Source organism: Malaclemys terrapin, chromosome 11 (genome assembly GCF_027887155.1).
Source record: "Malaclemys terrapin pileata isolate rMalTer1 chromosome 11, rMalTer1.hap1, whole genome shotgun sequence".
NCBI lineage: Eukaryota > Metazoa > Chordata > Testudines > Emydidae > Malaclemys > Malaclemys terrapin.
The window spans coordinates 75,878,007-75,900,020 of NC_071515.1; the positions used below are offsets into that span (position 1 = coordinate 75,878,007).

General features: G+C 45.0%; 1 protein-coding gene across 3 annotated transcripts in view; it reads left to right on the forward strand.

Moving 5' to 3' along the window:
- The window catches only part of SMARCAL1 (SWI/SNF related, matrix associated, actin dependent regulator of chromatin, subfamily a like 1), a 61,526-nt gene that overhangs the window by 26,725 nt on the left and 12,787 nt on the right, over window positions 1-22,014 (forward strand). For 2 of the 3 annotated variants that reach the window (XM_054044535.1, XM_054044536.1), the window contains 3 exons: window positions 10,034-10,174; window positions 19,468-19,686; window positions 21,440-21,510. In XM_054044535.1, the coding sequence (XP_053900510.1) occupies window positions 10,034-10,174; window positions 19,468-19,686; window positions 21,440-21,510 (431 nt within the window). The remainder of the gene's footprint in view (window positions 1-10,033; window positions 10,175-19,467; window positions 19,687-21,439; window positions 21,511-22,014) is intronic. The other variant, XM_054044537.1, reaches the window with a different exon arrangement.

Below are 22,014 nucleotides of genomic sequence, written 5' to 3' on the forward strand. Positions count from 1 at the left end.
CCTCACTCCCAACTCACAGTATAACAACTCTTTAGTTATGCTGTGGGCCTCTCTAGCCCCCTCAGGGTCGTGAGTGCCTAAATCTGACTTTGTTCCCTTGGCTGTGAGTTCTGCACTGTGCCTCTTGGAGAGACAGCACAGAATCTCATTCTGGGTCTTGAAGCCACTTTCTCGAATAACAAGTAGATGGACGTCTTCCAAATCATGAATGCTTAGATTTCAGCTGATTTATGGGAGAGGAAAAAAACCTCTAAGAAATGTGATCTCTGCTTCTTATTTGCTATAAATATTTATATGCCCATAACTGCCATGGCCAGATTTAAATTGAAATGTTTCTGAGGCTGATAGCGTCCCTTCCGTGGGTATTTAATAGGTCCTTTTTAGCGTACTAGAATCTGGTGCTGTAGCTTCCATATTACAGTGGCCAGTAAAATTTAGAAATTGTTACGGTGGTTTAGACAAAACGGCACAATAATCAGATTAAATCAATAAAGAAGATTTTAAGTTTTTAGTATGAATTTGAAAATTACCTTGCTAGCAACAGGGCTGAATATCTGCTTCTGAAATACTTCGCTGTGGATTTGTTTTAATCTTTAATATCTTGAGGTCATTGATCATTTTTCAACATCAAGTGCTATTTTTACCGTATAACTCATCATCTTCTGCTCTGGCGTAAATGTTGCCATGGCGCCAGCACAGGACAGTGATGTATCGAGTTTTCCACTCTACCCATGTATAAAACATGTGACTGAAATCTCACTGTCGTGGATTGGTAAATAATCATTCATATAAATAACTACGTGTCTTGGTCTTCTGTATTGTACACCAGAGTCCTATAAGACCGATTTTGCCGGGGATGGGTAGGGAGGGGTTTAGTTCCCCACCGTTTGGCTGGAGAAAGTGGGCCTCCTGAAGCCGTGCAGACGGCGTTTTGATTTAGTACTTTAAGCAAGTGGGATACATAGAATTATAGAATTGTAGGACTGGAATGGACCTCGAGAGGTCATCTAGTCCAGTTTCCTGCACTCATGGCAGGACTAAATATTATCTAGACCATCCCTGACAGGTGTTTGTCTAACCTGCTCTTAAAAATCTCCAATGATGGAGATTCCACAACCTCCCTAGGCAATTTATTCCAGTGCTTAAGCACCCTGACACTTAGGAAGATTTTCCTAATGTCCAACTTATACTGTCTGTGCTGCAATTTAAGGCCGTTGCTTCTTGTCTTCTCCTCCAGATGTTAAGGAGAACAATTTTTCTTCTTCCTCCTTCTAACAACTTTTTATGTACTTGAAAACTATTATCATATCCTCTCTGTCTTCTCTTTTCCAGACTAAACAAACCCAATTTTTTCAATCTTCCTAATAGGTCATGTTTTCTAGACTTTTAATCATTTTTGTTGCTCTTCTCTGGACTCTCTCCAATTTGGCTACTTATTTCCTGAAATGTGGCACCCAGAACTGGACACAATACTCCAGTTGAGGCCTAATCAGCATGCAGTAGAGAGACAGAATTACTTCTCATGTCTTGCTTACAGCATTCCTCTTAATACATCCCAGAATATTTGCTTTTTCTGCAACAATGTTACACTGTTGACTCATATTTAGCTTGTGATCCAGTATGAGCCCCAGATCCCTTTCTGCAGTACTCCTTCCTAGGCAGTCATGTCCCATTTTGTATGTGTGCAACTGATTGTTCTGTCCTAAGTGGAGTATGTTGCATTTGTCCTTATTGAATTTCATCCTATTTACTTCAGACTATTTCTTCAGTTTGTCCAGATCATTTTGAATTTTAATCCTTTCCTCCAAAGCACTTGCAACCCCTCCCAGCTTGGTATCATCCGCAAACTTTATAAGTGTACTCTAGTCTATGCCATTATCTAAATCATTGATGAGGATATTGAACAGAACCGGACCCAGAACTGATACTCGATATGCCCTTCCAGCTTGACTGTGAACTACTCATAACTATTCTCGGGGAATGGTTTGTCAACCAGGTATGCACACACCTTATAGTAGCTCCATCTAGCTTGCAGTTCCTTAGTTTGTTTATGAGAAGGTTGTGTGAGATCATATCAAAAGCCTCACCTAAGTCAAGATATACCACATCTACCGCCCCCCCCCCCCCCCACCACATCCACAAGGCTACCCTGTCAAAGAAATCTGTTAGGTTGGTTTGACATGATTTGTTCTTGACAAATCCATGCTGACTGTTACTTTTCACCTCATTATCTTCTAGATGTTTGCAAATTGATTGCTTAATTATTTGCTCCATTATCTTTCCGGATACTGAAGTTAAGCTCTCTGGTCTGTAATGCCCCGGGTTGACCTTATCCCCTTTTTATAAATTGGCATTATATTTGCCCTTTTCCAGTCCTCTGGAATGTTTTCAGGTTATGGAGGCTGGGTTGAACCCCCACTGATTAATCTCTTGGCATGTGGCACAGTACCTGTGTACCCCACTTTCAAGCTCAAGCATGACTTGGACCATGACCAATCTGCACTGGGAATTGCATGAGGCCTGTCCACAGCACAGTCATCTCTGATGGTACTGGTGAATGCTGTGAGCTTTTTATGGCCAGACAGCTCCAGATTCCCTGTTTTAAAGGGGCTAAATCCTCTATTTCCATGTATACCAAAAGGTCTCCTCTTGCTGCGAGGCTTGAGACACTGGGTAAGCTGTCCTGAGTTCACCTCTGTCAGGGCTGGCTTTTAACTCCCACTACCCAAGAGGTGAGACAGTCAAGAGCTAGGCTAGCTGTGTCTATCCACCACCTTGCTGCCAGTGATCTTAGGATATATCACCTGAGTCCAAGCCCACCTGACCCCAGGGTCCAAGCTCGGGTGGCTAGCCCAAGCCCTTTCCCCTGCAGCAATGTCCAGACTAATTTTTAGCGCACTAGCTGGAGTGAGTCTGTCTACTCTGGCTGGGAGTCTTGCTTTCAGCTGCAGTGTAGACATATCCGTATAGGCCCACCCCCAGTATCAGCTGTCCTCTGCCCCAGCCTCTTTCTTCATGGGGCTCCCACTGGCCTAGACTGCCCATGTAGCTGATAAGCGTTGGAGAGGTAATACATATACTATCAAATTGTCTAAAACTATAAAGATAGAGGGGAAATGTACAACGGATAGCAAACAAAGTGCTGGGAAGTATCAGAGGGGTAGCCGTGTTAGTCTGAATCTGTAAAAAGCAACAGAGGGTCCTCTGGCACCTTTGAGACTAACAGAAGTGCGTCTTGCATCTGAAGAAGTGAGGTTCTTACCCACGAAAGCTTATGCTCCAATACTTCTGTTAGTCTCAAAGGTGCCACAGGACCCTCTGTTGCTTTTTAAAGTGCTGGGAGAGACTGAAACTTCTCCACTTCGTCCACGGAGGGTTCTCCTGGGGACACCTGCTGAAAACGAGTCCACTTCCTCCCACAAGTCAAAATGTTACATGTTCTTTGTTCTTCTGTAATTGCATGTGATATCACAAGGCAGTGGGAATCGGGGAAGGTCTCAATGGAACATGAATGGGTTTCAGAAGCATCACGGTGTGTCATCAGTGAAGAACTCAGAGACTGAGAAATAAGACTTAAAAAAAATTGTATCTAGCCAAAGATTCCTATGGTGTAAAATGGATGTCTGCTTCCACTTCCTTCCTCGTGACCTTGATCCTGCAAAGTTGAGCAAAAGGAACACTTAAAGACAACAAAGTCATTGCGGAGAAACTAAATGGATTCTTTGCTTCAGTCTTCACGGCTGAGGATGTTAGGGAGATTCCTAAACCTGAGCCATCCTTTGTAGGTGACAAATCTGAGGAATTGTCACAGATTGAAGTGTCATTAGAGGAGGTTTTGGAATTAATTGATAAACTTAACAGTAACAAGTCACCGGGACCAGATGGCAGTCACCCAAGAGTTCTGAAAGAACTCAAATGTGAAATTGCGGAACTATTAACTATGGTTTGTATGGTTTTAAATCAGCTTCTGTACCCAGTGACTGGAAGATAGCTAATGTAATGCCAATATTTAAAAAGGGCTCTAGAGGTGATCCCAGCAATTACAGACCGGTAAGTCTAACATCAGTACCGGGCAAATTAATTGAAACAATAGTAAAGAATAAAATTGTCAGACACATAGAAGAACATAAATTGTTGGGCAAAAGTCAACATGGTTTCTGTAAAGGGAAATCATGTTTTACAAATCTATTAGAGTTCTTTGAAGGGGTCAACAAACATGTGGCCAAGGGGGATCCAGTGGGCATAGTGTACTTAGATTTCCAGGAAGCCTTTGACAAAGGTTCCTCACCAAAGGCTCTTATGTAAATTAAGTTGTCATGAAATAAGAGAATCCTTTCATGGATTGAGAACTGGTTAAAAGACAAGGAACAAAGGGTAGGAATAAGTGGTAAATTTTCAGAATGGAGAGGGGTAACTAGTAGTGTTCCCCAAGGGTCAGTCCTGGGACCAATCCTATTCAACTTATTCATAAATGATCTGGAGAAAGGGATAAACAGTGAGGTGGCAAAGTTTGCAAATGATACAAATTGCTCAAGATAGTTAAGACCAAAGCAGACTGTGAAGAACTTCAAAAAGATCTTACAAAACTAAGTGATTGGGCAACAAAATGGCAAATGAAACTTAATGTGGACAAATGTAAAGTAATGCACATTGGAAAAAATAACCCCAACTATACATACAATATGATGGGGGCTAATTTAGCTACATCTAATCAGGAAAGAGATCTTGGAGTCATCGTGGATAGTTCTCTGAAGACGTCCACACAGTGTGCAGCGGCAGTCAAAAAAGTAAACAGGATGTTGGGAATCATTAAAAAAGGGATCGAGAATAAGACACAAAATATCTTATTTCCCTTATATAAATCCATGGTACGTCCACATCTTGAATACTGCGTACAGATGTGGTCTCCTCATCTCAAAAAAAGATATACTGGCATTAGAAACAGTTCAGAGAAGGGCAACTAAAATTATTAGGGGTTTGGAACGGGTCCCATATGAGGAGAGATTAAAGAGGCTAGGACTTTTCAGCTTGGAAAAGAGGAGACTAAGGGGGGATATGATAGAGGTCTATAAAATCATGAGTGGTGTGGAGAAAGTGAATAAGGAAAAGTTATTTACTTGTTCCCATAATATAAAAACTAGGGGCCACCAAATGAAATTAATGGGCAGCAGGTTTAAAACAAAAGGAAGTTCTTCACACAGCGCACAGTCAACCTGTGGAACTCCTTGCCTGAGGAGGTTGTGAAGGCTAGGACTATAACAGGGTTTAAAAGAGAACTAGATAAATTCATAGAGATTAAGTCCATTAATGGCTATTAGCCTGAATGGGTAAGGAATGGTGTCCCTAGCCTCTGTTTGTCAGAGGGTGGAGATGGGTGGCAGGAGAGAGATCACTTGATCATTACCTGTTAGGTTTACTCCCTCTGGGCACCTGGCATTGGCCACTGTCGGCAGACAGGATACTGGGCTGGATGGACCTTTGGTCTGACCCAGTATAGCCGTTCTTATGAGCACATGTGTAGCTTTACTCTCGTGAGTAGGCACACTGATCTCACTCACGTGAGTAAAGTGGTGCACGTTTTCAGATGGCTGCAGGATGGGGGCCTGTGTTGGTATTATGGAAGTCCTGAAGCTCCATGTAGCCTGCAGCTCCAGTACTCTGTGTGTGCGCTCATTTCAAAAGAAATGTTTAGAAAGAGAAATAGGTCAGAGTATATTAGCCAGTGCTGAAACTCGAATGTGATGGAGAGCAAAAAAGCTCTCTTTCCAATGTGGAAGAGTTAGCTCCTTTCCCGTAGGCATTCTGAATCCACGGGGATAGAATAAATTAAAAATCGTCACCCTTCTGTCTGCAGGAATCTTCAATCTCAGGGGCCCAGAGAGAGAGAACCTTGTTTTCGAATCACAGAAGACCTTGTCCCTCCAGGCTTATGCTAGTTCTTCAGTTCTGATCTCAAGAGCTTGTGATTTCCCCCCATCTTCCCATCCTACCACAGCCAAATTCAACCACTGCCATTAAAAAAAAAAAAAAATTCTCTTTATTTTGGTATCTGTCATACCTTCTAGGAAAAAAAAAAAAATCACTTGCAATATTTATATTTGTGGGATTCTGACTTCAGACTAATCCTGATGCAACCTGGGCCCAATCCAGAGAACTGTCTGATCGCAGAATAGAAACCTGTTCTCAGAAGCAGCTTCAGCCACTGTCAGTATCTTTCCCCTTCAACAAGTCTCATCTCTCTCAAGCGATTCTGTCTTCTGCATTAAAATTCTCATCAGATTCTTCATTTGTATCAGGGTAATATTCTTTATATGTTAATCAGTTTGAAACGACAGAGTAAGCAAGAACTGGGGACTTCAGTAACTGTACATCCAGCACCAGCATTTATGAAGGAAAAAAGTATCCGCCTGTTAGTGTGTGGTAGGGCTCATGCCGTGAAATTCATTTAACCTACTGAGAGCCATTGTATGCAAATGAGGCTCTTTGCATGTTCAATTTATTTCTTTGTGGCATAACCTCCCCTTTTCTGCACTTGGAAGCAATTGGGCGCTTGGCTTTGACCTCTAAGCTGAGTACCTGGTGGGGGGTGGGAAACACTTCAGAAATTAGTCCTTTTGGAAATGTTGCCAAGCCTGTGGAACTCTTCTCATCACATGTGGGCGTCCTTTGTAAAGTACTGTGAGATCTACAGATGAGAGGCTAGATAAGAGCTAGATATTATTATTATTATTATTATTATTATAGGCTTATGACTACCTGATTGGACAGATGAGGGCTGCAGGACAGGGTGCAGGTTCCCAATGAACAAGGCACCAAGTCTGGCTTCCCTTGCACAGTTTCCCAAGGACGGAGCTACAAGAATGGCAACTGACAGTGTGGGGAGGAGAATGCCAGTCTGGAAGGTTAGGATCCAGGTGCTGAGTGGCGTTTTATCTCTGCTGCTCTTTATGGTGACTTGTTTCAACTGGTTATAAAGATTTGCTCCTGCTAGAAAATCCTTGCTGGTCATTGCTGTCTTATTTTGCACTTCTGCTCCACCAGTCGTTTTACCAGCTTCTGCTGCTCCAGGTTGGTAGATTACTCTTCCTGGGTCTGAAATCCCACCGCTAACACATAGGAAATTTCTCAGGAAATAAGACTTAGGGTATGTTTACACGTGCAGTGGCACAGCTGCTGTGTGTCTGATGAAGGCGCTTTATGCTGATGAGAGAAAGCTCTCCCATCCGCATAATAAAACCACCTTCGCGAGTGGCAGAAGCGACGTCAGCGGAAGAAACTCTCCCGCCGACATAGCGCTGTCCACATCAGTGCAACTTACGTCACTTGGCGGTGGTTTATTCACACCCCCCGAGCAACATAAGTTCTGCCGACATAAGCTGTAGAGTAGACATAACCTAAGCAGTGATCAACAAGGACTTAGCAGGAACAAATTTCCATCACATCAGTTTAAAACAGTCACCACAAGCAAAACAAATGAAGAAAACCCCCATCTAGCCAGATGTTCACCCGGCTCTTGACTTTCTCCCCTCTGGGCTCTGTAGCAGTCCTTTTTGTAGCTCTCCCTCTCTGCACCTGTGCAGGGGGAGAGGGAACAGAAACCAGACTTAACCCCTTGCTTACTGGGGACCTGGTCTTCCCTCTGCCCCTTGTCACAGGGTAAAATGTAGAATCCGGGAAGAGGAGGCCAGAATGGCAATGTGGAAGATAAAAGCCTTTCACATCTGTTGCTAATTTTATATCGCATGGAATCCAGCTTGTGTCAGTAGTGACTGAAAGTTGTTGCCATCTGCTTCAGCTCTTCAGTAGCTTATTTGAAACGGGCCGATTGGTCTTAGTTCAGTTCCTAGCGAGCAGGTGTCTACATCCCAAAAACAATTAATATGTCTTAGGTCAGGGACTACCCAGTTTTCCTGTGTTTTGTACTGTGCCGAGCACCCTAGTGCTCTGGGATTAACAAACTGCAGCATTTGCACTAACCGGTGCCTTGTTTAGAAGTCCTTGGTGAGAAAAAGGTAAGGAGTGATTGAGCAGGGAGACTGAACTCCCCTCTAACCCTAGGAGGTCCAAGGTGGGGCATAGTGGAGAAGGTTGTATTGCCACTGTCCGTGCTGTACCAGTTTTATGCAAAGATAAGTCTGCAGGGCTATCAACCTGGCATCTTCTGACATGGGCAAGGACCCCTAGCAGGGCAGCCTTTACTCCACCCGTGGTCTTCCGGGGATATTTAGTTGGCGGCTCCTTCATGGAGCTATGAGTACGGGCACATGGCTGGCACAGTTCACGGATGCCCCCATGCCTGCCCTTTCTGCAGTGAGCAGGAGACCCTGGCACTTGCCTGCCCCCAGTGTGACATGTTGCAGCCCCTCTTTCAGCTCCTTCAGAACCTCCTGCTTAGGGTGTGGTTGCACGTGACCTTGTCAGCCTCCTGCTGGCACTGGTCAAGTTGGTCATCCATCAGTCCGGGAGAGGGAAGCTCAATGGGGAGGTTCTCTGTGATTGGGGCCTACTTTTGGTTCTTGTCTCGTGTCTCTGGGCAGAGTTCCTCTGGGGTGCGTCCACTGACTCCTTTGTCAGGGGTTCTCTGCTTAGTGTCACCAGCTGGTACTCTCGTTTTGAACCTTTGACCTCTACTCCTGTCTCTGTTTTATCATTTGTTGTCCCACTGAATCACATGTGCTCTGTGCCCCCTCCCTCAATTGAAGTGGCTGGCCTTCTGTCCCAGGTGCGGTTAGGCCCCCCCCTCCCAGAAGTCAACTGAGCTGGCATCTCTTCTGTCTGTTCACTTTATAAGAAACCTGCTTTTTATGTTAGTGAGACTTTTCTGACCTTAGCTATGACCACATCTCCGGCTTGGATCTGCTTAATAGGGAAAAAAATCCCACCTATTTTGACTTCAGCCTATAAATATCTGACAAAGAACTGCTGAATTAATTTCCGGTAACTGATAAGTGAACCTTCTTCCTCCAGACTTGGTCGGCGAGTGAATGAGTCAGTCTAGTGAATAGATTTGGGCGACTGGTAGATCTCGCTAAAAGGATAAAAGAATTTCATTTTCTTTTTCATATCGGTGTGAATGAGCTGTCGGTATAGATGTCATTCAAGAATCTTTGTTATTTTAATGATCCTGCATTAAAGCATGCAGGAAATTACAAGGCATGTGTAATTTAACTATTGTATGTGAAATTATAGCAGTGGAAATTCATAGTTCTCTTGTAATAAGGGGATTATATGTTATTGGAGGTAAGAGGGCAAGAGTGCAACTTGAGGATTTTGTTTATAAAATAGGATTTCTCTTCCCGTTGCAATTCTTTTTTGTGGTGAATCTTTTTTTATTTTGTAACTGCTGACTTTTCCCATTTGATTTATTGCATGCAATTTTCCTGCATGACTGTTGTTTATTAGCTATTAGGTTTTGGCATCTAACCGGCTGTTTATAGAGCCACCAAGATTGGCAGGTTGGCCTCTTCTAGCCCTGAGTCAGGCAGTATAATTTGCCTCTTACAGTTTTTTGTTTGTTTGGTTTTTTTGTTCAGTCTGAAACTTTTCTTGTCTCCCTGCCTCCCTTTTGTGTGTGCAGGACAGGGTATATTTATGGCTTGCTGCGGCAGGCTTGTTGCAACAGAATTTATTCTGGAGGCGAGGATGTGCCTTAGAGGTGTGTGTGAAGCCTTTCTGTGAGATCTGATGCTGATTGGAATGTTGAGCCAGGTACAAGCTTTGAACATGCATAGGGGCAAATGCCAGTTGTCAACCTGCCGTAATAAAAATAGACTTTCCTTTATCTCTGAAGCCATGACTGGCAGTGCGTTGTACTCCCCTCTGTGGAGATCGGAGCCCTTGTCCTCGGAGCATCTTGACATAGCAAAGGCCAGGAGTTTTTTGAAGACGATGCACTCCTTCCTTAGGAGAGTTGAAACTTGACCTTTATTTGGTGGGTGAGATTTATGGTTCGCACAAGCTGCTGAAGTGATTTCCTAAACTCTGCTTGTGTTTTTTATCTGTATAATAATCGTGTTCAATTTTGTTTTTGCAGGCTGCCAAAAGAGCGATCTTGCTATCGGGAACCCCTGCCATGTCGCGCCCCGCGGAGCTTTATACGCAGATTGTGGCTGTCAGGCCAACCTTCTTCCCTCAGTTCCATTCCTTCGGACTCCGCTACTGTGATGCCAAGAAGGTATTGGAGTGTATTATCTGTGAAATGCTAGCCTAGGATGTGCATGTTCATGTGATCACAAACAGCTGTACAGATCTGGCAGGGTACTTATTTCTTTGCCAAAGTGGAGACCCTCACCCCACTTCTGCTCCTGCTGTGTGTAGCCTCGGCCTGTAATTTTAGGCCGAGTCTCTTCTCTTGCTCACAGCAGTGTTTTGAAAGCTGTCACACTGTGAAGCATTTTGTGCTGCGTGTAAACTGTGTACTTGGGCTGGGGTGAAGCAAAGCTACTCAATTAAAATCTGCCTTAGTGAGACCCTGGCTTAAAAGACCAAAAGGCGACACAGCAGTAGGTGAGTCTGCTAGGAGAGGATCTGACCCTGTGGCGTCTGACTGTGAGGAGCGGCTGCAGGTTTGGGCTGACCACCTGGAAACCAATTTCTAGTCCCGTGTATGTTGATGCTAGTTTTTAACAGCCTGAAGAACTTTGCTGTTTGAACATTGGAGCCCTGCTTTTGCTAAGCCCAGAGGCAGAGGAGCAATGGAGACTATGAGCCACCTGATCTTGGGACCGCCTGGCTGCCGGGCAGGGGCCTGGCATGTGTTAGAATCGCCTAAAAGCTGCCTAAATTTATGCCAGCTGCCACTGGCTCCCAAGGGCCGTCACAGCAGCCATGGCTCAATCAGACATAGCCATGCTGGCAGCAAGGAGGGGTGTGGAGTAGGGCCCGCTACCGCAGCTCTATGCCACTCGCTATACAAGGGGAATTCTCTGGTGCCTGGATTCATAAGGTTCAGGGCTGCTGTGTGCTGGTGGCGCTGGTCTTTGGAGTAGCCCTGATGATTTCTTTGGCTCATGAGACGACCAGAACCTGATAATTTTTTTAACTGGTCTTTTAGGCGCAGAGAGGGGATCCAATGCCACTGCTAAATCCTGAAGCAGAATAAGAAAGTGAATTGAGCTGAGCTACAGAAGGCTTCTAGGCCAGCGCATCTTTCATGTTAACTCTTTGCGTCCCCCAAAATAAAGATTTGTGATACTTAGCCCTTGGTATAGGGAATCATGGTTTAGTGGCGTGAACGCAGGACTGGGCGCCAGGAACGCCCGAGTTCTAATCCAGGCTTTTACATGGACCCCCTGTGGAGCCCTGGTCAAGTCACTTAACGTCTCTGTGCTGCGGCTTCTATAAAATGGAGATAATAGCTTCTTCCTTTCCATAAGGGTTTGTGGAGATCAAACCACTGCAGGAGCAGTAGAAGATAACCCGGGTGGGTGCTAAATGTCATCCCTAAAAGCCATAATATTAACCATCTTTGTTTTACTTGACATGGTTTGGTATTTTGTCACTCTTTGGAGTACCTAGCACTTAGCGGGTCCTCACCGGAGAGCTTTGTACCTAAATTCCATCCAAAGTGGCTACTGAGTCCCCATATCCTGATCATACATTTGGAGCTGTGTGTCTAATAATCAAAGCGCCTACTCTCTCTTTGGGGCTAGCTCGGTGCCAGTAGGGATGCACAAGTGCCCTTCATTTGACTAGCCCATTGGCTTCAGTGGTAATGTATTGACACTGTTGATTTAACTTAAGGTCACACTGCATGGGGAGTCAGGATAGCGAGCCTAGCTGCTGGGTTCTGTAAGATCCCTGCATTAGTGTTAGCAAAGTGCAGCATACCTGGCAGAGAATGGAAACCTCCCATTTCCCCAGCCACAGTAGGATCCCTCGACACATGGGTGACGGTTCTCAGGGTACCCAGGACTGAGTCATTTTGTTACATTTAGCGAGAGGAAGTCTTTTTCTTGTGATAGCTTGGCATCGGCGCCCTGACACTGCCAGCTTTTCAGCCACCCAAGCACTCTCCTCTGGGCTTAGGACAACCCTTCCTTTGCCTTGTAGGTTAAGAGTAGGTGCGCCCCAGTCCCCTTGAATCATTCCCCTGTGGTATCCACCCCTAATGCTGGCTACCCTCAAAAATACCAGGTCTGCTGTCCCTGAAGAGACGGTGTACATGCTAGCTTGTAAGATTCAGCTCAGGACCTGCACTTTACTTAGCACTGAAATATATTGATAGTGAAAACAAGAATAAGTTTATTATCAAAGTGTAGAGATTCTGGAGAGAATGAGTGAGGATATTGGAAACAAATGGCTACATATAAAACAAAATCCTAGCAGAACGCTTTTTAGGGACTAAGCTCAACGATCAGGTTAACCTCCTGTGTGAAGAAGTTTCTCACCCAAAGTCTTTTGCAGTGTTTTCAATCAAGATAAGCTCAGATCCCATTTTCATAAACGTGAACACACTGCCCATTTAAGTGATGAGGGGGTGCTTTCTTTGCATCCTACATATACCCCCAAAGTTCACTGTCTGTCCTCAGCGACAGGATAACCACCTGTGGCTTGGTTTTTCTGTATGCCGCTTCCCTGTTGACTTAACATCTCCTTTGTTAATATCTGACTTCGTATGTAAATGGGCATCCAGTGTGTTAGTTTATGCTTAATTTAAATCTGGACCGAGAGACACATTTCTTACTCCTCTCTGGAGGTAAATCTGTTTTTCACGTCTGCCTTGACTTTCAAGCCATATTTTCAGTATAGTGACATAACCCCTAGTGTAGTATCTGAGCATACCATTCACACCAATGTTAATGACCAATGTAAACTCGGCTTTTATTTAAGACCTCATGTGACAGTCTTTGGTGAGCCAGAATGTACATACCAGAATTGGGATTCTTGGCATTAAGGGGTTCTTGGGTTACAATGTGGAGCTCATTCTGAGGGGCACTGTGCATTCAGCATATCTTTAATGCAGCTCCCTTAATTCTTCCTGTCTGAGCAGTGTTGGTAGCACTTCCTGGGGGGGAACAAGACGTGGCCTAATCTCTCTGGCTTTCTGCAGTGCAAGAGGCTGAATGGTAGTGTGTAGGACTAAATAGGTTTGGTATTTCATAGACCTTTGGGGTAGGGGTCCACATGACTAACTATTGCTTCAGCTGCAAGCCATATGGATCTCAGGTTGGACGTTGAGTTGGACGAAGAACACTGAGTTGACGGAAATAAAAGAGAGCTCCTCACGTACCCACTAGGCGTTCAGCAGCAGGGAAGTATTAAACTGGGTCTCGTAAAGGTCAGTGCTTGAACCACTGTAGAAATGAGCTTGCAACCTACCGTAAAACCAGCAGGAAGGGTCACCATCAATTTCAACTCCCTGCTTTAAACGGCCGCTGCCAAGCATCCCCAAGGTTTCCATTACAATTTTGTTTCATTGTGAAAGACCCACCTTTACTAGGCAGCTGAGCATTGCTGCTTCTTTAGACCAGTCACTTGAGGCAGGTTGTGCTGTCGTTAATGCTGGTGAATGATAGCGGTGACTGCAGTGAACCTGGAAAGAATTCGGTCAGCGATTCTGCAAAGAACCAGGGGGGCTTTGTAACTGGAAAGCAACGTAGATGAGATGTGAGGGAAGCGAATGAGATTTCTGCACGTTAGGACCATAAGTAGTCCATGAAGGCGGTGGGGGACAGGCAGGAAACCTGGGGGAAGTTTGTCGATCTGCTATAAAATGACAGTTTCTCTTGGTGTCAGGCTGGCTTTGGTGTAAATCTCTGTAGTGAGAATAATTCAGAAGGTGCTGAGGAAAGGAGGCAGAGGCCAAAATCAGGAAGAGAAGCCTCTGAGGATGCAGGGTTTTGGTTGTTCTGAGTTGAATTGCCCTCCACCCGCACAGTGTGCCTGACCAGAAGGGGCCCTTCCCTTCAGTGTGCTCTGATCCCAGAGCACAGCAGGGCAAATTAAGAACAGATCAGTTTGAGGGCTATGACCTACTTTTAATGGGAGTGTTTTGTCTGTGAGAGTTGAACTTAATACACGGCTCGTAGCCACGCCTCCCTTAAGCTACGTGCTCTTTGGACCTCACAAGTTCAGCACGGGCAGGCCTAGTTAGTACTTGGATGAGAAACCTCAAAGGAAACTAGCCAGATGTTGCAGGTCAGGACTGAGCCAGTCTCTCAGTATAGCACTGGGGTGCTGGGCGGCTGCGGGTATGGCCTTTTTAGCTGAGACACAACCAAGGTCCTGGCCATTTTGCATTCCTCACAATAGTCAAGGTTTTTGGCCTGGTGTCCTGGCCAGATTTCAATTTTGGTAACCATTCTGCCTCCTTAAAATTCCTCTTTTCAGTTTGAACTGGAAGTAGTGGTGGAGTTTACTTGCTGTCCTAAGCGGCTGGGGTAGCATTGCTGTGCACTGTTGAAACAGGTGCTTCTTAAAACCGCAGAGGCAACTAGGGCTGTGGCAGTGAGTGGAATTAAACGGAGTGAGAGAGAGTTTGAAAAGTGTCTTGAAAGCCATTGGAATGAAAGGTGCTATATAAATGAGTTGCTGTTATTAATAAATCCTGTTGTAATCATTACATTAAACAAAAATTGACAAACCTGAACCATTTAATTTAAAATAAAATCCTGGCAATTCAGCATTTAAAAAGAATTGATTTACTTTCATGGCAGAAACCTACAAATCTCTGGCAGATGCAATAAGAAAAGATGTAAAACAAGAGTTTTATTGGTTCACGATCCAATTCCTTGCTTTTAAAACTGCAACAAATGAAATGTCACCTGTTTTATTTACAAGCTCAACTCAACTCAGTTTCTTGAAGTAGAAGCTGTGAAGCCATTTTTCAAACTGGTTGAAGTTGGCAAATAACAAATAAAAAAAATTAAATAATGTCTAGATCAGCATGTGCTCTGAATTTGTAAGGGTTTGGCAGCTTCTGTTAACACTGTAATAAATTTACTGACTTGAGTGAGATGCTTTAACACTTTGATAAGAAATTCACAGTTGATGCATTTGTTCTGGGATATTATGGACCAAAGCCAGATGTGTGTGTTGGCAGGATAAACTTCTATTCATTTTTTCCTCTGTCTTTCAGTAGAAGACATCAAAGTATGTTTTAATAATTCTAGTAATAGACTAGTTTTATACACCATGTCCTATTAAACATATTACTATCACGTTCTCATGTTAACTATATTTTTTTAGAATGACTTTTTTTCAATTTTCAGTTTTCTAGAAATGAGCCATCAGAACTCACTGCTAGGATTAGTTATTAAAATTCATGTATAGATATGATATAGCGATAAAGTTACATAGTTTAGGGGCTTCATTTGATACTGACATAACACCATTGAAATCAGTCATGTAACATTGGCATCTTCATTGGCTAACTGTCAACAGAGTTGATACAATGCGATCAGTGGTAGTGCGTCATGATTACAGCAGCATCCTTTTCTTTCCTACCCATGTGCTTCTACCGTAAGCAGCGTCATCCACCTCCAGATGCCATAAAGGACTTCAGTGTCTATGGCCCATCTGATTCCATCCCATCCCATCCCAAATCTTATACCTCCCTTCTATCATCATAGTATCTGTGATGTAGTAAGCAATGTGACCTACATCTGTCAGATGTGGTTCGTGTTCTCTCTCTGTTCCTCCCCCCCCCCCCCCTTTACCTGGGGGAGAATTGTGTGTGGAGTGTTTTATTTTGGTAGGGTTTTACTTTTCTCTGTAGTGGGAGGGAGTTGTTTGTTGTTTTTGTTTTTGTTTTTTAAATGAACATGCTGGTCTCAGTGTGTGTTTAGAGAGGGTAAGTTAAAGAAGTGTGCCTGATACTTGGGACGGAAGTTGTGGGGTTTGTGATAGTCCTTAGTTCCTTAGATTGTAAGCGTGTTGGGTCAGGGACTATCTTTCTGTTCCGTTTGTACAGCACCTAGCACATTGGGGTCCATGACTGGGGCTCCTGGGTGCTACAGTAATAATTGACTGAATAACAAATTTATATTATTATTAATCATAAGACAGAAAATATTATGTTGCCTCTGTATAAATCCATGGTACGCCCACATCCTGAATACTGCATGCAGATATGGCCGCCCCATCTGCAAAAAAAAAAAAAAAAAAAAAAAAAAAAAAGACTGGGACTTTCAGCTTGAGAAGAGAGGACAAAGGATGGGATATGATAGAGGTCTATAAAATCATGACAGGTGTGGAGAAAGTAAATAAGGAAGTGTTATTTACTCCTTCTCATAACATAAGAATTAGGGGTCATCAAATGAAATTAATAGGCAGCAGATTTAAAACAAAAGGAAGTATTTTTTCACACAATGCACAGTCAATCTGTGGAACTCCTTGCCAGAGGATGCTGTGAAGGCCAAGACTATAACTGGGTTCAAAAAAGAACTAGATAAGTTCATGGAGGATAGGTCCATCAATGGCTATTAGCCAGGATGGACAGGGATGGTATCGCTAACCTCTGTTTGCCAGAAGCTGGGAATGAGCGACAGGGGAATGGATCACTTGATGGTTACCTGTTCTGTCTATTCCCTGTGGGGCACCTGGCATTGGCCACTGTCAGAAGACAGGATACTGGGCTAGATGGACCTTTGGTCTGACCCGGTACAGCCGTTCTTATGTTCATAGACCAACCCCTGAGGAAGCTGGAGTGGACCTTCATTCCTGAGCTTTAGACTCTTTTAGAGATGCCGGGCCTGGGCCATTGAGCATCTTGAAGATAAGGATTCAGACCTTGAGTTGACTCCTTGGTTCCTCTCTAGAGACCTCTAGGGAGAGTGAGAATCGGTGCCGATCACAGTCATGATTTTGCACAAACAACTTTCAATATTTTTTAAATGGAAAGTAAATAAGTAACTAGTAGAATATGGTTCCATTTGTGAAATTGCAACAGAAGTCTCTGCTCGCTGTCCCTGTAATAAATCCGTCCCAGTGCTAGAACAGCAGAGCAGAATTGTATGGGAGTTCTGGTGAGATAAAGCAACTTTCTGTTGAAATTCCATTTATAACGTTCTATTCAATTTTGGTCACCACATTATGTAAAATTAAACGTTGTAGCGATTAACATGCTTCAAAGAAGGGCATGAAGGCTGATCCCAGAACGAAAGACTATAAGCTCTGAAGTAAGTTAAAAAACCCTTTGCTTATGTAGCCTGAAAAAGGGAAAACGTTCTGAGGCATTTTAGTTGGAGAATATATCAATTTTAATGGTGTTGGTTGTCAACTTCGTTGTTCTCTGCTGAAGCAGATAAGAGAACAATATGGTGTGACATTCAGGAAAGCACATTCAAAGCCGTCTTCAAAATCACATTTCCAAATACACCGTGCTCCAGTGTGGGAAGAAATACTGATGATTGCACTGAGAGCTTTACATCTTCTGATCACTTCTCAAACATTAACTCTTTCACCTTCACACACACCCCGCCCCCGGAGAAGCAGGTAATTGCATTTTACATTATTGTTGGTGTTTGCACTGTACTAAAAATAACAACAATGGGAGTACATGCAGCTTTACAGACAAATAAAGAGACAGGACCCCACGCCGAGGATCCTGCAATGTAAATTACATTTTATATGGTGAAGGTTGCTGATAAAGATGGCGGGGTGGGAGGGGGAGTGACAGGACAAAGGTCACAGCAGAGATGAGCTTGATGTTCTGAATACAGCTTGTTCCTTCCTTCCTGTAGTGGGAGGATATGCTAGGCATAGTGGTAGCTGCTTCTGGGAGAAGGAACTAAAGGGAGCGTTAAGGCAAGATGCGGTGGCAGAATGGATGCCATGAATGCTAGGTGCCTGGAGAACGAGCTGATTTATGCGGAGACGTGACCAAATGTAGCTGCGCCTGCTTCCTGCAAGCTACATGGAGGCCTCAGAGCCAGACTTGGCAGTAGCAGAAATAGGCACGGTGGTGTACGGCACACATCGGGTGTAAGCTGAGCGGGAGACAGGCAAAGTGGGGAGATGTGCTGATTCAGCATTCAGTGGGTGTGCAAGACAACTTACACACTGAGGGTCTGGAATTAGGAGGAAAAACAATTGTGCCACCCCTAACCCCCCCCCCCCCCCCCATACTGGACACAGCTGCTGGTAGGTGTCCTAAGGTAGCAAGCCTGCATGTATTCCTGTTTGAGTCGGGCATTGGCCCACTTTGCTTGGGTCCGGAAGCCCCTGACACCAAAACCCAATTACACACTGAGGAGTTTTGTAACCATTTATATAAAAGCATATTAGGCAAGGGAATGGGTACAGAACAACGGGCTGAAAGGGGATGGGGGGACTTAAGGGATTTCAACAACTGTGAAACAATAGCACAAGCCCTTCCCCCACAGCTGGAGGTCCCCAAAACCTTCCTCCTCCCTTCCCCTCGGCTTCTGCCCCCCAACCTCTACTACCATCAGTGATGCACACAGAGTTGAGATGCACTAGCCTAGTGAAAGACGTTGCACCTCTGGTGGCTGCTCAGTCTGGATTTCTGGCCTGGTGAGCGGTGGCGGATTTAGAGTTAGTGGGGCCCTGGTGCGCAGCTTCGTTTTCGCCCCTCCCCGCCACCCCCGGGACCCTGCCAAGAAAAAGAACATTCTCTTATCTCCCTCCCATTGTTCATTCTTTTTTTTTCTTTCTTTCTCCTCCTATATTATAAGTAATGGGAAGTAAATGAAAATACAGTGAGGTACTTTGATTGGGGCAGGGGGTTGGGGTGCAGGGGGTGGGCTCTGGGAGGAAGTCTGGATGCTGGATGCGGGCTCTGGGCTGGGGCAGGGGGTTGGGGTGCGAGAGGGGGCCAGAGAGTCTCTGCATGTCGCTGCCCGCAGGCGCTGCTCCCATTGGCCACCATTCCCGGTCAGTGGGAACTGCGGAGTCAGCACTCAGGGCAGGGGCAGCGCGTGGAGACGTGCACCCCCCACACACATACACACACACACCCGGGGGCAGCAGGGACATGCTTCCGGGAGCGAAGCGGCGCAGAGGGAGGGAAGCAGAGCGGGCAGGGAGCCACCTTAGCTCTGCTGCGTTGCTGCTGGCCCGTCTCTGTGCGCCCCTTGGGGACAGGAGGGCAGTGGGTCTCTGTGCACGGAGCCGCCTCCCTCTAGCCCCTCCCCCACGGGTCCCTCTCAACCATTTATCCTTCATTAGTATCTGAGCACCTTCCATGTAAAATCAATAGCAATAGCAATGTCCCTAATGGACTTCATGGAGTCTCTGGTATTTTCAGGGGCCATAGGCTGCTTGCAGTAGGCTTTTGTGGTAAGAACTGGAGGGTAAACGGGCCTATCCGTGTTAGGAGTGTCATTCTTACCGTGAAAAGGCTTTTGCAAAGGAGGAAGGCTTTGCAGCATTTCCTGAAGACAGGCAGAGTCTGGATTCGCCTGTTCTCCTGTGGAAGTTTGTTCCCCAGATCCCCTGGACCGAGAATGACTTAAAGGCTCCTGGGACTTTTGTTGCTGATGATCATGCTTTGCTCTTCCCCAGATGCCATGGGGCTGGGACTACTCCAGATCTTCCAACCTAGGAGAACTGAAGCTTTTGCTTGAAGAATCTGTCATGATCCGCCGCTTGAAATCAGATGTGCTCTCCCAGCTTCCCGCAAAGCAGCGCAAAATGGTAGTGGTGGCTCCTGAAGGCATGAATGCAAAGACCAAGGCTGAGCTGGCCGCCACTGCAAAGGAGATGGCCAAAGGATACAAAAGTGTGAGTCAGAAACTGTTAACATGATGGACTGTTGGTATTTCAGGTGCTCACTTAAAAAAAAAAAAAATCAGTGGAGAGCAATTGCCAGATTCTTAGATCAGCATCGAAATGTACAGCAGACGTTATCAAGGGAACTGTTTTTAATGGTTCTCTTGGGTATCCAAGAATGCACAACATCAATAATCATAACAGGTCAGCTTTCTCTTTTTTTAGTTTCAGCCGTTTCATCTTCTTGTCATGCTGCATATCACTCTTTCATTTCCCCTGTCATTCGCCTTTTATCTCCTCTTCACTCTATTTACTATCTTTCACGCCTCTGTATTTACTCTCCTGTCTTGCCTCGTAAGTCCCACTTACCTTACAAATGTAATCGGCAGGGTTGCGAATCTCAGTTGTGGCCAACTATTTTTGTGCCTCTGTGGACAGAAAATGCAGATTACAACCGTGTTAGAGATCTGTGCTGTTTATTTTATAGACTTTTCTATGGTGCTTATCTTCGTATCTAAGCTTCTGACAAACTTCAGTTTACCCTCACCACACCGCTGCTGCTATTCCCATTTTACAGTTGGGACTCTGAGGGCACGTCTTCACTACCCGCCGGATCGGCGGGTAGCAATCGATCTATTGGGGATCGACTTATCGCGTCTAGTGAAGACGCAATAAAATCGATCCCCGTTGGCTCTTCCGTCGACTCCGGAAATCCACCGCGGCAAGAGGCGGAAGCGGAGTCGACAGCGGCGTGGCAGCGGTCGACTCGCCGCCGTCCTCACAGCCAGATAAGTCGACCTAAAATGCGCAACTTCAGCTACGCTATTCACGTAGCTGAAGTGGTGTATCTTAGGTCGACCCCCCCTGTAGTGTAGACTTAGCCTGAGGCCTAGAGAGAGTCGTGTTATGTCTACACTGGAGCTGGAGATGTAATTTACCTGTGCTAGCTCTGATCAACCTCCTGCACTAACAGTAGCAGCGCTGTGAGCAGCGGGATGGGCTAGCCATCCTGGGTATGTAGCTAGGGTTTCTACTGGGACTGTACTCTGGCAGCTAGTCTGTACCATTGCTTGTGCTGCAGCAACCCTGCTGCCATTTTTTAGCATTCTAACTCGATCAAAACTAGTTACTCGAAATTACACCTTCAGCTCTGCCGTAGATGTACCTGAAATGACTTGCTCAAGGTCACACAGAGAGGCTGTGGCAGAGCAGGGGTCTCGCAAGTACTCTAATCACTGGACCCAGCTGGTAGAGAGATCTGTCTAAAACTTGGTTCTCTATTATGGTTATAACACATTTTTCTGTCCGCACCAGTAAGAAAAAAGCAAATTATGATGTGATTTGGCCACAACAGTGCTTAAATATGGCTATGCTTGTAGTGCAGACAAAGCCCTCTACACACAGCATCTCTTGGGGGGAGGGGGGGAAATGAAAAATACAATTCACGTGAGAGTATTCCTTCAGTTTTCCAAACTTTAAATTTCTGCTGGGGGCAAATCTACTTCTCCCCACTCTTGGGTGGTCCCCAGTCAGCGTAGAACTGGTGCAGTGCCACTGGGGTAGGTGGCAGGGGCAGAATTTTGGTAGCACATGGTGAAAGATTTCCCCATCCGTGTACTATGTTTTGTAAATACCAGTGTTTAGGGAGAGTCTGCTTTTCCCCAGCACAATGCCCAATGGCAGCTGCAGATATGCTGGAGCGGCTGGCACCCAGGAGGGAAGGCAGATTTGAAACTGACATTCAGGTTTGTTCTCCTCTTCACAGAAACAACAGGAGAAGGAAGCTCTATTCCTCTTCTATAACAGAACCGCGGAAGCCAAAATCCGTTCAGTCATGTAAGTTGTGTGACAGTCATAGAATCATAGGATCAGAAGGGACCTCAAGAGGTCTTCTAGTCCAGTCCCCTGCGCTCAAGACAGGACTAAGTATTATCTAGACCATCCCTGACAGGTGTTTGTCTAACCTGCTCTTAAAAATCTCCAATGATGGAGATTCCACAACCTCCCTAGGCAATTTATTCCAGTGCTTCACCACCCTGACAGTTAGGAAGTTTTTCCTAATGTCCAACCTAAACTGCCTTTGCTGAAATTTAAGACCATAGCCTCTTGTCCTATCCTCAGAGGTTAATCCAGTGCCTCATTCTGATCTATCAAAATGTATTTGACTAATGAGAAGAGAGAAAGTGAGCCTTTGGGATAAGATTCCAGCAAAATCAAGTGCAGCTAACCAAATTAATTACAACACACAACATTCTCTTCTTCCAAGGGCTCTATACCTGCCCAGTCTTCTGATTTAATTCCAGATGGGCCCAAATTGGGATCCTAGAATCATAGAATATC